This window comes from Octopus sinensis, linkage group LG12, assembly GCF_006345805.1.
Source record: "Octopus sinensis linkage group LG12, ASM634580v1, whole genome shotgun sequence".
Lineage (NCBI taxonomy): Eukaryota > Metazoa > Mollusca > Cephalopoda > Octopoda > Octopodidae > Octopus > Octopus sinensis.
Window position 1 is genome coordinate 32133745 of NC_043008.1, and position 16112 is coordinate 32149856.

At 34.1% G+C, this 16112-nt stretch overlaps 1 protein-coding gene across 1 annotated transcript in view; it reads left to right on the forward strand.

Annotated features, from left to right (window-relative positions):
* Positions 1 to 2594: 2594 nt before the first annotated feature.
* LOC115218075 overlaps positions 2595 to 16112 on the forward strand; it is a 31937-nt gene continuing 18419 nt past the window's right edge. The window contains exon 1 of the mRNA XM_029787849.2: positions 2595 to 3027. Coding sequence (XP_029643709.1) covers positions 2736 to 3027 — 292 coding nt within the window. The 5' untranslated portion in view covers positions 2595 to 2735. The remainder of the gene's footprint in view (positions 3028 to 16112) is intronic.

Below are 16112 nucleotides of genomic sequence, written 5' to 3' on the forward strand. Positions count from 1 at the left end.
AAATAAAATTTTTGGGGCATTCTTTCGTTTTGACTCGAAAAGTGACAACAAATAACCCGGTAATTTCCGTGAGCACATGTCTTGTCAACTGTCAGTTGACGTATCAAAGTGTAAAGAGAAAACTAATGGATTGTATGTGCGTGCTTGTTCTTGTGTGTGTGTGTGTGTGTGTGTGTGTGTGTGTGTGTGTATAAGGAAGAAATGTAAATTAACACTTACTACTGATGAAAGGCAGTGCGAAAGAAAGAAATATAAATGACATTAATTTTAAAGCTAAATTAAAGATCTGCGGGACTATACAACGCACACCAAATGCACTATTTTCTACGCATCTATTGGAGAGTCGGCGACGATACAACAGAAATAATGCTTTTATGAATTTCGTAAAATGCATTAGACAGTATTATACTGTTTAATTTACAACTTCAAAAATGTTTTTATGAATTTCGTAATATATGCAAGGCTTATTTTCTTCGAATTCAAAATGCAGCATTAGCTTCCTCGTTCCATTTCGATACATCAACTGACGGTTGACAAGTCAATACGTGCTCACGGAAATTACCGAGTAATTTGTTGTCACTTTTTTTGGACTAGTTCGAAAAACGAACGAAAGCGCTAATAATAATCTATATATATAAAACTGTAGTTGTGTGAGTGTCTGTCCCCTTCGATTTAGATTCCTAACTACTCCCACATTTTGCGGTGCAGTTTAACCAAATTCGGGTATCTTATAGTCGTGATTCATATCGAGCCCGTCTGAGTATTAGCGCTCGTCTATGATGAGTCTACGATTTTAAAAATAATTTAACATCATTTTTTATTCCATTTTAATGCATAATTTTTTGTGTGTCGATGGCGGCGGAGTTGGCGTCCATGGTCACACCTGCACCTGTTTGCTTCTCCCCTCCCTCGTGAAGCTGTGGGGAAGGGAGTGTAAGGAAATCAACGTCATAAAGCGTTGTCAAGGAGACCAGCGTTCTTTTAGAACAACGACTTCATGGCTTGAAGACACCAAAACAGAAATGGCTAAGAAAGCCCGAATTGGCATCTATAAGGGAAGTAACTCTCTAAAAGTGCTTATATAGTTATTTCCCTTACAAACCCGAGCAACGCTGGGCGATACTGCTAGTGAATAAATTTAAAAAATGCTTTTCGGTTTGAACGGCAGTTTTTTCTAGCGGTGTCATATGAAATTGTCACCCATAATTATGACCCCAGTATTGATCTTTTGCATTTCAATGTTTTAGGCTTAGGGCTAGAGTTATGGTTAGTTAGGGGTGGGGGTGGGGTGGGGGAAGAGTATCATTTTTCTTCAGAAATGTAAATAAACCCACTCTGTTTCTTAAAGGAGGGACATATTCATATGGCACAATGTTTTCACCTCAATAGACGTCATTGATTGGTTGAAATTGCAGAAATTGAAGAAAAAACAACAAATATCTTACAAACTATAGAATTTTCTCAATAAAGCCAAGAGAAAAAGATGTTTTATAAACACATTCTACCTGTATACGAAGTTTAAAAGTGTTTAGTTACGTGGAAATAAAAACAAAAAACTGCTGGTCAAACCGAAAAGATCCATTCTTTTTCCAAAAATTCTGGCGACCTCCTCTTTTCTCAGTATATATATATATATATATATATATATATATATATATATATATATATATATATATATATATATATATATATATATATATATATATATATATATATATATATATATATATATATATATATATATGTGTGTGTGCGTAGGCGTGGTTGTGTGGTAAGAAGCTTGCTTCCCAACCACATGGTTCTTGGTTCTGTCCCTCTGCATGGCACCTTGGCTAAATATCTTCTACTATAACCTCAGGCCTACCAAAGCCTTGTGAGTGGATTTGGTTGAAGGAAACTGAAAGAAGCCCTTCGTGTATATATATGAATATGTATCTGTGTGTGTCTTTGCGTCTGTTTGTCCCACCCACCCACTTGACAACCAGTGTTGGTGTATTTGTATCCCCGTAACTTACCGGTTAGGCAAAAGTTATAAGTACCAGGTTTGAAAAAGAAGTACTGGGTCGATTTATTTAACTAAAATTGCAAGGCGGTGCTCCAGTATGGCCGCAGTCTAATAACTGAAACAAGAAAAGATAATATATGTATGTGTGTGTGTGTATATATATATATATATATATATATATATATATATATGATCTTTTCACTTTCACAACCTAACCCTAAAACCCTAACCCTAATCTTAGAACCCTAAAGCTAAAACCAATACAAACGCATAATGTTATAAATAACAGTGACAAGCGAAATGGACACCGCCGATAGTTGTTGACGAACAACAGCAATAATTTTATTCAGCTGAATACCGAAATATGACAACTTTAACACGAAATAACTTCATAAATACAAACAATGCTAAGAGTAAAATATGTTTTATATGACACATTCTACCAGTGTCTAAAGCTTGAAAGTGTTTAGTTACAAAAAAATAATTTCTCGACTTGCTGGTGAAAGTGAAAATATCCTATATGCATATATATAGGGTCTTTATAGCTATATTTTTACGTAATCGTATAGCTTGTTATGCTCCAATTAATTTCTAAAGTATTCACTTCAGCAGTTAGCACCTGAATGCATTCTGTTCGTTTTTTACAAGTGGTTGCACGTTCTTGACTTTCCTCTATTCATTTCAAAGGACGCTCGAAAATTCTCCTGTGAAAACATTGCCTCTCAGCAACATGTATTTACACCTTCATCGCAGCAGTAATCTACTGCTCTGCTCTCTGTTTCTACTCATGTGTGTGCGAACGTCATATCTTATGAACTATCCAATTTATCCTTGTACTTCAAACGAACCAACAAAATGGGTAAGACACTCCGAAAACTGTAACAAGTTTTACTTCTGCTTTTTCGGTCAACCGATACCAATGCCAGAGTGTCCATCACATCATGTATGGTCTATGGCTAGTTCAACCTGTGTCCACGTCAATTCATCTTTTGACGACTGTCAGCAAATGCCAATCAAGAAGAGTAAGTAAATTTTTATCATTATCAGCATTGGTTTCACTGGTGTCCCAGGTCAGACCTATTCGAGCGGACTTCTGATCAAAAACATTTGGTCATTATCACTCCTTTTTCTAGTCATTTGAATTACATTAGCTAATTGTGTATTTTTTGTTTCAAGATGATGTGTGTGGTCAAGGAGAATTCTACTGTGTTGAGTAACAGTTTTGTCGCCTTGGCTAGTCGTGGTGGTTAAAAACGTGGCTTCGAAACTCTTTAGGGTAGACATTATGCTTCAATAGCTGATAAAGACCTTTAATCTTAAAAAAAAAAAAAAAAAAAATCAGAATGTTTTTTAAAACCATTGAATTTTTATCTTAACTTCCTAAATAACCTGTTTTCTTTACGTCTATGCACTTTCATGTTCTCAAAACGCATTTCCTATTGGTCATGCTTAATAAAGAAGAATAAAATGATTATGGGAGTGGTAGAGATACTAAATGCTAGCGAAGGCCAGTGAGCTCTGAAGTTGCTAGCATTTTAATCAAAATCAAACCAAATTTTTATCGTAAATTATATTTATCAATTTCACACACACACACACGATATTTATCAATTTCACACACACACACACGATATTTAAATATTAAACTCTTTTATTCATGTAACCTTTGTATATATATATATATATATATTGTATAGAGGGCATTATTACACATAAATGCCTCACACTAGGAGGGACAAAGTCATTACTACCAAAATTATACTAATCAAACCCAGATGCAGTTTTTCAAAGCAAGACATTTAAAAATGAATTCATTTTTTAAATGTCTTGCTTTGAAAAACTGCATTTGGGTATGATTAGTATAATTTTGGTAGTAATGACTTTGTCCCTCCTAGTGTGAGGCATTTATGTGTAATAATGCCCTCTATACAATATAGATATAATTAATTTGTTCAAAAGAAAAAAATTATTTTCGAATTCTTTTCTTTTATGAGGTTTTCACGCTAGCTACCCGATAATTTCTTGTTAAGATCCCTTATTAAGAGATTATCCTTAATTGTTAAACTATATATATATATATATATATAATATATATATATATATATATATATATATATATATATACATACTAGCTTAAGATGACCCGCTCTACGCGCGGGTAAGAGTGTGGTTCTTACTTTCTGTTTTTTATCACCACATTCTCCCTCTGTTTCTCTCTCCTTTCTCTCTCACTTTCCCACTCTCTTACTCTTCCTTTCTCTCGGACTCTCCCTCGCTTTCTCTTACTCTCTATCTCTCTCCCATTTATAAACAACAAAAGATCTTAAGTAAGTTGAGAAAGTAAAATATTTTGAAAGATCAATGATAAATATCAGGCAGTGACAACGGAAAGATCTGCTTCAAGGCAGACAGCAAAACACTAACATTTAAAAGGGACAGACGAACTTGCGAGCTGAATAAAAATAAAAAAAAATATTGGAAACCAAAGTTTGAAGGGATAGAATGTGAGGATAGTAGAGTCACCATGGCTGGCATTTCTTAACGACGGATAGCAACGTAGTGGCAGTTTAACGGCTGGCGTAAAATTTTGAACTTGTAAAAGAAAATTCCTAAACACCAAATTTTGAAGTGATTCTTTCTCATGACAGTAAACTCACCATGGCAAGCATTCAAAACTTCTTCATCATGGACGACAACACATTAACGATTTAAAGGCTAGCGCAAATTTTTTAGCTTGATGTAACAGAGAATTCCTAAACACCCGCTCCTGTAAATTTTAATCCCCTTCCAGCCCCATTTAGACCCCTTTTCACATTTTGGTTAATATAACCCGATTTCATTCGGGTCTACTGGGGCCACATTTTATAAGATGAGGAATTTTGTCCTAGAGGTCACGCCTTTCATTTGAGGAAAAAAATAGTTGTCATGCAAGCTTGCCAGCACTTTTAACATAGGTGTGCATATTTTCAGCACAACCGACCACATAATGCACACATTATATATATATATATATATATATATATATATATATATATATATACGCATTATATATATATATATATATATATATATATATATACGCATTATATATATATATATATATAATATATATATATGCATTATATATATATATATATGTGTGTGTGTGTGTGTACGCATTATATATATACAAATGTATACAAATTATATATATATATAAATTAAATTAGAGATAAAACCACTATTAGGCAAATTAAACAGTGAAAAACATAACCCAAAACATAAAAATAAAAATATAATGTACAAAATATATAAAATATAAAATTAAAAAAATTAAATTATTTAAATTTAAAATTAAAATTATTAATTTATATTTATAATTTAAAAAAAATATATATAACTATCAAAAAGTATTAAAAAGTTTAATATACATAAATACAGATATATACACTTTGTATATATACATTATATATACATATTTATATATAGAACACACACACATATATAAATGAACCGAATAAGTATCTGATTCATAATATTTGTTGTCATGATTGTGTGGTGGTGGTGGCGATGATAATTCTGTCTATGAATGCAGACAGATGTAGAGAGAGAGAGATAGTGTGAAAGCGCTGTTAGACGCCGTTATCGACGTTATATATAGAAAGTGATGGGAAGGGAGGAAAGATAGTGAGTGACGGAGGAAGACAGATACATAAAAGAATGTGAGTCGACTTGTCAAAGTGCGTTTTTGGCCCTAGCAACGACACCTTTTAAGATAGAGATTTCTAACCTAGCCCACTAACATCCTCACCTCATTTTACATGTCCCTGTAAATTTTGGAGTCAATCTGACCGGATGTAGTGGCCTTTAAACCGTTCCAGACAAACAAACAAACAAACTTTTCGCATTTCAGTTTTATAAATAGAGATATATATATATACTAGCAGCATTGCCCGGGTATGTAAGAAACTTTGTCGATAAGCAATGCCCTTTACCTTTTTACCCTTTTTTGTACTCATTGAACCATTATTTTGTAAAATGAAGCCTAAAAGGCAGAAGAAAATCTATGACAGTCAAAGCGCATTTTCTGGTTTTGTTTAGCACACCCAACCCAGTTCTGTGGGATCAGTGTCGCGATGGGAACGCTTGGGTTGGGAGTTTGACAGGCAGAGGTGATAAGGTTGCACATGCCGGCCCTTTTGACCCCCCACCCCGAACCCAAGTTGGGTTCGGACCACAGCTAAGCCCTACCTAATCCTAACTTAACACATCTACAGCCCAACATTGCTCGGATTTGAAGCAAAAGGAAAACATATGCCATTTCTAGTAACCTTTATGATAAAAGCGGCAAAAATCGACTAAATCGCCTGAAATCCGCCAACTATTTAACAAAAGTCAGTTTTGTAGGGTTCGCATGGTCGGTCTCAAAGTGATATGGTTTTGTCGATTTCTCCCAATACTTGTTAACTGCTTTGACTAAAGGTTGTTAGTTTGACATTTAATGCAAACTTGATGTCCAACATCGTTGTAGGGAAAATCTATGTGAACTTTCAAAAATATCGCAGAAAAATCGGCATGATTTTATCGATTTTTTCTGATGGTAAGGTATTGCATGGAAAACTAACGTCAGAATTAAGTTCCTTAGGGTAACATTAAGCTTCACCATGAGTTTGGTGAAAATCGATTGCAAGTTGCGAAAACTACAACGGAAAATGTATTGCATATGATAAGCTTAGATTCTCGACCCCATGTCAAATTTATCGATTTTTTTCAGAACTGGGGGAACTTTTCAAAATTTTCGCTGGCTGTGTTAGTTTTGAATTATGACATTGGGCTATGTGTGTGTCAAGTTTCATCAGAATCGGTTGAAAGCTGTGGTCAGGGTGTGGGTACAACCTGACAGACACACAGACAGACAAACTGCCTTTTATATATATAGAGATATAGATAGATACTTTATTAATAAAGCTGCAAAGACATCACAAAAACTGTTACTCAGAGTTTCACATGTCTGTTCGTCCGACAATTTTGGTTTAGTATGGTAGAGTGTTCCTGAAAAGTATCTAAGAAATGTTAGATATCTTGGTCAGCTTCCAAATGCACCAGCTTGCAAATGCACACATATAAAAACGTGAAACTCTGAGTAACAGTTTTTGTGATGTCTTTGCTGCTTTATTAATAAAGCAGATTACTCTACCTCTGGTATTCGAGTACTATTTTTTCCACCTTGTTTTGCATTTATCTACTTACTCTGGTATATATCGATATAGATATAGATATGATGGTTGCTCCTGACGATCTCTACGTATGAGTGTTTGAAGGAGAGGATTTTAGAAAAATAAAAAAGAGAAAGAGAGAGAAAACAGCTTTTAGAAATTAAAGAACAAAGGAAGCTGCATCTACTTGTGATGGATGCATGAATGTAATTTTAGTCCAGGTATGGATTTTGCAATGGGGACATTGATTTTGATTTTGCCTGGGATTGGGAATATGTGTCTATTGGTTGCAAGATATAGTTCTTTCATTTTTATTTTCCTTCAACTCAAATTATTTTCATGCTTCATGACACATTTTATGCCATGCAGATTCATTTAGGCAGTGACTTTCCCAAGATGCCATGTCAAGCTGTACAGATTTTTTAGCCTTATACCTAAGGACAGGTCTTCCTTTGCCATGATATCCCTCCACTTGTTGGCCAAACAAAAGAATTTATGGAATGTGGTCATCTTTTATTCAAACACATGTCCTACCCATCTTGCACTGAATTATCCAAAGCATGTTTTGGATGCTGGAGATATATTTTCCTAAGATTTTGACATTTGATATTTTATCTTGCTATATTATGTTGTAGATATCCTTTGTTTTTTTCTGTTCTTTTTTTTTTTACTTTCTTTTATTTTAATTGGTATTTCCATACTTGCTCCTTTCTGATCTTGATCCTTATTTCATTTTCCAAATAAAGGATAACACATTCACATACACACACATGCACACACACATATATGTATTAACATGTGTAGATGTGTTATGAATGAGAGAATAAGTTATGTTTGCGTTAACATAACTATGATTTTCTATGGTAAATTTGTGACCTTGTTTAGTTTTTGTTGTTTACAACTCTGTAATATTGCATCATGTCATAGTATGAAAGAAAATTCCAGAATTATGTTCTGTGATAAATGACATGTCTCATTTGGTCGGGTGATGTATGGTAGGGCGGGAGTTACCTAGTGGCCTGGAAGCTAGTTGTTTAAGAATAAATTTCTAGTAGTTATGAAGTCATATGACTGTTTATAAGATTCTAGGTTAAAGCACAAGTATATAAGAAAGGCCTAGTCATCATGTGCAGACAAGTTGTAAGCAGAAATCAGTCGGTGTGAAATCAAGTACAAAGAATGACATTCCATGAAACGTGTGTTTTGAAGACACCTAGCTGTGCAGGACTTCTTTTCTGGGCAAGTTGGTTTGCTGGGTTTGTCTGCTGTTTCCTTACTGCTAACTTTTACCGTTGAAGTCATGTTGGTACAGAAGGGAGGCGGCATTTTGTGACAGATGTATACATAAATATGCTTGTGTGTGTGTGTGTGTGTGTAGGACTGTGTGGTAACAACCTTGCTGCTCAACCACATATTCCAGGAATATGTCTCACTGCATGACATCTTGGGCAAGTGATTTCTACAATAGTATAGTGACAATCGAATTTTTCCTTTTTGATTTTATATTGCATATAGCTGCCTTCGTTATTTTGTAATTTTCACATTAGCATTTCTCTAAATCAGCCATAAATTTGTATAGTAAATATATATACTGACAATCTAGACTTAGCCAAACTATTTGGTGATGGAGTAGTCATCACTGATGAGCCTAAAAGTTTACAGTTGAAACTGGTCTAGTCTAGTGATCTAGCTTCGCTTATGGGGTGGTTATCTCCCCTGTCAGTATGTGAAAATGTGCTTCCTTGCAGCTCTAGCAATATAGGTGCTGCATACCACCCTCAGTTAGTGACAATTGAATTTTTCTTTGTTGCTTTATATTGAATATAAATGCCTTCATTATTTTCACTCATTTTACACACATGCACACACACACACACACACACACACACAAGAAAAAAAGGAAAAAAAGGATTAAAAAATCTAGGCAGATATCAATAAAGCACTCAGTTTTAAATGAATTTGGTTAACTATATCCAACAATCAGACACTCATAATTATTCATTGCCTTGAAAATGTTTACATGTATTTTCGGAAATATTAATTTCAATGATATTTTCAAGAATGCAGAGTCAATATTTAAAATATATTTTCATTAAAAGAAAATATTGACTCTGCATTCTTGAAATGTTACGTTGAGGGGATTTTTAACTTGGATTTCGTATGGCCCCCTGGACAATTGTTTCACAGCTTAACAAACATGTAACCTTTTATTCTTTTCCTTGTTTCCTTTAATATAGCCTCAGGCCGACCAAAGCCTTGTGAGTGGATTTATTAGATGGAAGCTGTTTATGTGTGTATATATGTGTATCTGTTTGCCCCTCCTCCTACCAGCACTTGACAACTGATGTTTGTGTGTTTATGTCCCTGTAACTTAGCAATTCAGCAAAAGAGACTGATAGAATAAGTTCTAGGCTTACAGAGAATAAGTCCTGGGGTTGATTTCTTTAACTAAAACCCTTTAAACATGGTGCTCCAGCATGGCCACAATCAAATGACTGAAACAAGTAAAAGAATAAAAGGTTACATGTTTGTTAAGCTGTGAAACAATTGTTATTAAATATGAATTTTCAATGGTAAAATAAATTTTATCATAGTATATTTCCCTCATTATTTTTGATTTTATACACTCCCTATGTCTTTCTCTTGTATCATTCTGTAGGGACCTCACTTGGCCCTGCTTGTGCTTGTCAAAATGATCAGAGTAATCCTCTCCATACCAGATGATTGATGGGGAAACTCTTGACCCACAAGGACCTGTGCTGGTCAAGGAAAGGTCAATCCTTTGTTTAGGGTTTGACCTACATTACTGATCATAGTCTATATAACAGAGAGCATTTCCTATCTCTCCCTTTTTTGTGTCAGCCAGACAAAGGTGCAACACCCTCTTTTGGGTCAGCCGTGATCAAGAGCAGTACTTTTCCTTCACCCTTTGCCCAGCATACAAAGAGAAGCTTTCGGCCACAAGAAAGGCGATTCCCCCTTTATCCTTCTTTCCTTTCTAGTCAGCACCGTGCATTCTCTATTCTTTCACTCTCTACTGGCAGACAGCAACTTCTACACTATCATCAACAACCAGTGAGCAAACTTGTTGTCACAGCCACTACAATTACTGCTGTATTTCTGACTACCTGTTGGGCAAATGAATAAATATATATAAATAATATTTCTTCCTTCTTGGTGTTGATTCTTCGATGTTCACTGGTTACTCTGATGTGAGAACCTTTAAGCGTTACATTTGCACACTACATTTGGTAGTGGGCTACATCATATTGACCTGATATGGCTCTCTCCTTTTATCAAGCATCAAGCTAATATACATCTTATACATGTCCTCACATTTGTTGCTTTTCTTTTTTTCATTTTTTATCCATTTATTTGAATTGTTTGTTTATTTGCATGGCTATATATATATACATACATACATACGTACATATATATATATATATAATATATATATATATATATATATAAAAGGTCGTCAAGTATGAAATTTGTAGAAAAGAAAAGAAAGTTTGCTAATGTTTTATAAATACAAGGAATAGTTTTATTCATCAAATTGACACCCATATTGTCAATACACTTTTGCCATTTCAGTGGTAACTTGTCCAGCACAGAACTGTAAAAGCCTGGCAATCAAGAGTCAGTAAAATCTTGGAAGACCTGTTTTACAACATCGTTGGAATTAAATTTTTTTCCTATCAAAAAGTTATCCAAATTCTGGAAGAAGTGGTAGTCAATGGAGGCAAGATCGGGTGGATGATGGAGAACTTCCAACTCCAACTCCTGTAGTTTCGCCAATGTCATTTTTGTAACATGTGGTCTGGCATTGTCTTGCAATAAAATAGAAGTGGGTCTGTTGACTAATCTAGGCTATTTTTTGTAAGATTTTGTATCATTTGGTCCAGTTGGCTGCAGTATATTTCAGCCATGATTGATGAGCCAGGTTTAATGAAATCATAATGGATCACATTTGCACTAGACCACCAAACACACACTACCAGCTTCTTTTGATGAATTTTGCTTTTTGGACTATGTTTTGGTGGCTCCTCTTTGTCCAACCATTGTGCTAAAAGTTTATGGTTGTTGCATGGGATCCGTTTCTCATCACATGTTACAATTCAATTCAAAAATGATTCATTTTTGTGAAGAGAAACTAGCATAATGCAGGCTTCCAAACATTATTGTTTCTGATTTTCATTGAGTTCATGTGGAAACCACTTATCCAACTTTTTCATTTTACCGATTTAAACTAGGTGAGTTGATATTGCTTGCTTGCTAACACCAAACAACAAAGATAATTCACGGGCACTTTGAAATGGATCTGATTCAATGGTGGCTTTCAGTTTGTCATTATCCACCTTTGTTTCTAGTCAACCTCATTGCTCATTTGTGAGGTGAAAATTACCAGAATGAAATTTTACAAACCAATTTGATACTGTCTGCTGTGTAATAACATTAGAATGAAATACCCCATTAATATTCTGAGCTGTCTGTGATGCTGTATTTCCAAGGAAGAACTCATATTTCAAAACTATGAATTTCTGACTTCTCCATCTCTAAACAAAAATAGCAAAAAACGATTTATGAATACTTTATACAGCACAAAATGAGTTAGAATAAAGAAATAGATGTGTCAGCTTTCTAACAAAAAATTAGAATTGTCAAAATATAGTAATGGTGTAAAATGAGCAGCTGTTAAAGTTTACCATATACCTTACTACAAATTTCATACTTGATGACCTAATATATATGTATGTGTGTGTATATATATATATATATATATAGGTGTGTATGTATATATATATATATATGTATATATATCTATATATGTGCGTGCGTGTGTGTGTGCATGCGTGCGCATGTATGTATATATATATATGTATATATATCTATATATATATGTGTGCGTGTGTGTGTGTGTGCATGCGTGCGCGTGTATGTATATATATATATATATATCAGAGACAGTGTACATTTAAACACATTAAGAAGTTTCCATCATAGGAATCCTTTATGCTAGAAAGAACAGCTAAAGTCCAAACCACTAACTAGGGAAAAATTTTCGAAGGGAATGAAACATAAAAACATTTACCATCTCTTTCCTGGACCATGGTTTCATTCCTATGATGGAAACCTCTTAATGTGTTTAAATGTACACTGTATCTTATATGAATAATATATAGTCTATTGACTAATTTTTCTATATGCTAGGCCACTGGTAGTAAAATTTCTAAAATCTTTATTACCCTAATATTATTAATTGTAATGATTTCAATAATTTATATTAAGATTTTTATAATTGTATTCTTATCTTATATGTATTGAATTATAATATATATATGTATGTTATTAAGGTTCTCGTTTTTGTTAAATAAATAAATAAGTCAACATTCTAAAATCTTAAAGCTGATGAACCAACTAAATTGTTTCTCCATTTTCTTATATTTGTTTATAAATTAATGGTAAAATATTTCTTTACCTTCACTCATTTAATACAATAAGTAAGTTAATTGCATTGCAATTAAAAACACTTGTGTATTAATAATTTGGGTATTGTACCAACAGTATATTGGATACATATTATCCCTTAGTGGGTTGGATTCACAACCCCTAACTTACTTGGTGTGTATATATATATACATATACACCCATTCAACACCAGATTCTACAAAAAACCACCCTATTGTAGCAGTACTGGCACAAACTTTCCCATCATCCCCAAAAAGCAGGAGAAATCTCAGTGAAACAAAAATAACACAAACAACCGAGCAAACAGTCAGTGTAAGCACAACACCAGCCACCAAATACTTCTTAACCAGATAAATTCTTTTTTATCTATATGCAACCTGACAAAAAGAGATCTGGAAAAGTGTCTTGGCTACCACACAGCACCAGCCTCTGTTACTACTCTAGAGAAGAAACTCTCCTCCTCGCTGCCATTAAGCCATAAACCTTTTTTTTTTGACACCCATTTTTAAGTGCAATCAACCCATTATTCTTGTGTCAACATTTCTACTGAATGCTCAAGGCATTAGCCCTTCCTATTTCAACTCATGTTTCTGTCTATGAGATTCAGCAAAATTACCCTGGACTTCATGTTAAGTAACCATACAAACGCTATCCATGATATTACTGTAGAGAAAACTCTTCTCAGATCACAATATGGTTCTTCGCAATCTGAGGTTTCCTTGCAGTCTGAGAAAAACCTGACTATCACCCACAGCACATTCCCTTCTTTGTCCTTACTGAAACTCACCTTGATAACTTTCACCTGGAAGCTGAATTGAAAGTAAAAATTTTACCACCATTCAGGCAGACCATATTGGCAGAAGAATGGGGAGGGTTGCCATTTTCTTGCACGATTCATTTACTGCAGATACAGATATTTCATTCTCCAATGGTTACTGTGAATTAGTATCCTTATATAGTAAAACAAACGACTTAGTGATAATTAGTCTCTACAGGCCAATCTAAGCACCACTACGATGCTTCAATGAATAGCTCAAGAAAGCCAAGCCAAGTCTTTCATCAACCAGTGCAAAACTGTTAGCATTTTAATGATGGGTGATTTCAATCTCCCGTGTATTGACTGGACTACACATACACTGTAAACAGGGCTGTACATTTCAACCCCAGAGAAAGCAGCAGTGAAATCACTGTCCAAATTCATGGATGAATTCTTCCTGTCTCAACTTGTGCTCGTCGTGCCTACGAGATTCAACAAAAACACCCTGGACTTAGTGTTAAGAAACCACACAAACACTATCCATGATATTACAGTGGAGAAAACTCTTCTCTCAGACTGTGATATGGTTCTTAGTAGCCTGAGGTTTCAGTAACCTAGAGAAAAACCTGACTATCACACACCAGCGCACCCTTTTGATCTCTTGGATCTCCACAAGGCTAGTTGGAAGGAAATCACAGACGATCTTTCGCTTGTTGATTGGTCTTTCTCAGATTCTCTCTCCCCAAGTAGCATTTCTGCATTGTGGCAGTTATTTGTGGACACTGTCACATACACATGTTCACACCACACTACACTATGGTCCATGGACAAAACAGAATGCCGGCTGCCTAAAAAAAATAAAAAGTCGCTTGTGAGAAAAATAAAAAGAATAAATAAGAAAATCAACAGACTAAAATATTGCCAGCTGCATCACTCCCATCTGTCAGATGTAGCTCTACTAGACCAAAACTGTTTGAAGTCTCATTACCAATGGGAGAATAACTGAGAAGTGGACCATTGAGAAAATTAAACTCAATCGCAAAGTTTTCTTCTCTTTCATCAAAAAATATAAGGTCACTGTCTCATCTGTCAAACCTCTGATTGCTAATGACAACACTCTCCATAATACTGCAGAAGACATGGTTGAGATTCTGTAAAAACAATACTGCTCTGCTTTCAGCAATCCCAGTATTGTTAACCTGGCCAACATATATGAAAAAACCCCACAGCACACCCTTTCTGACATATCATTTGACACCTTGGACATCATAACACCTTGAACATCATTTGACAATATTTTTTGTTTATCAATGGTAAAAGTGTAAAATTAGAAAAACATCGTTATAAGTTTCAATGTTGACAAATCAAAATGTTTCAATAGAAGCGGAAGCAACTGTTTAAAGATCTGAGAAACTGTAATTTCCCCTTTATAACTATTTCAATTCTCACACTATTTTTTTTTTTCAGTATGACTTGTCGACCACCACTGAAATTAATGAACCTTGTACATTCTAACAAATTAATATACAGTTTTTAATTTCAAACTTGCACCTTCTGTTTTGAACATGATAATTTATCAACATTGAAACATTTTAATTTAACATCATTGAAACATTTCAGTTTGTCAACATTGAAATATTTTGATTTGTCAACATTGAAACTTATAACAATGTTTTTCTAATTTTACACTTTTACCATTGATAAACAAAAAATATTGTTGAAACTAGTTTAGTATATATGTAAATAAATGTATTTTAAACATTTACGAGTTTTTGAAATTTAAGTGCATTTTCAGCAACACATTTTCCTATATATTTTCTTCTTGCATGGAAACACCACTCCCTCTTTTGCTATATATGTATATATATATATATAATATATATATAATATATATATAATATATATATATATATATATATATATATATATGTATATATATAAATGTATATACAAGGGCTAGAAATTCGTAAGAAAAAAATTTCTTGAAAATTAATTTGCTAAGATAAAAAGTACTATTCGAGCATGGTCAATGCCAGTACTGGTTGACTGGTCCCATGCTGGTGGCATGAAAAAAGCACCATTTGAGTTGTATGAATATTTATATATATATGTGTTATATTGCTCTAATTCAGTAATTCAGTTCTGTTCTGACTAGGTATCGAACTGAGTTTGGTGACTTCTGCCTTGTTTAGTAAATGTATTTGTATTTTGTTATTTTGTACAACTAATAGTTCTAATTTGCATACTGCTTTGTTTTGCACATGGATTTTTGGGTTCTGCTTTAATCAGCGTGTATTTTTGAGTATATATATATATTGCTGACATGTTCACTCCATTATTGCTCAACTTGCTGGATGAGTTAGATGGACAGGACTAGTTTTCACGTGGATAAGTCTGTATTAAAACATAGCAGAGTTATTTTGGTGATGAAGATGAGATGTTTTCCTGCAATGGTAACACTTCCATTTCAAATTGTCTTCAGCCCCCTTAGAACTTGCGGTTTTTTTACCTGTAGATTTAAAACATTTAACCTTTTGTACCTGCATAGGAGTAGAACTGTAGATAGTTTCTTTAGCAACTTTAGCAGCATTCTCTGTCTCAACAACAACTTCAATGGTTCGATTGAATGTAAGTTCATTGGCGTTGATTTTGAAAAGTGCTTTTAGCACAGCTTCGTTGTTGACTG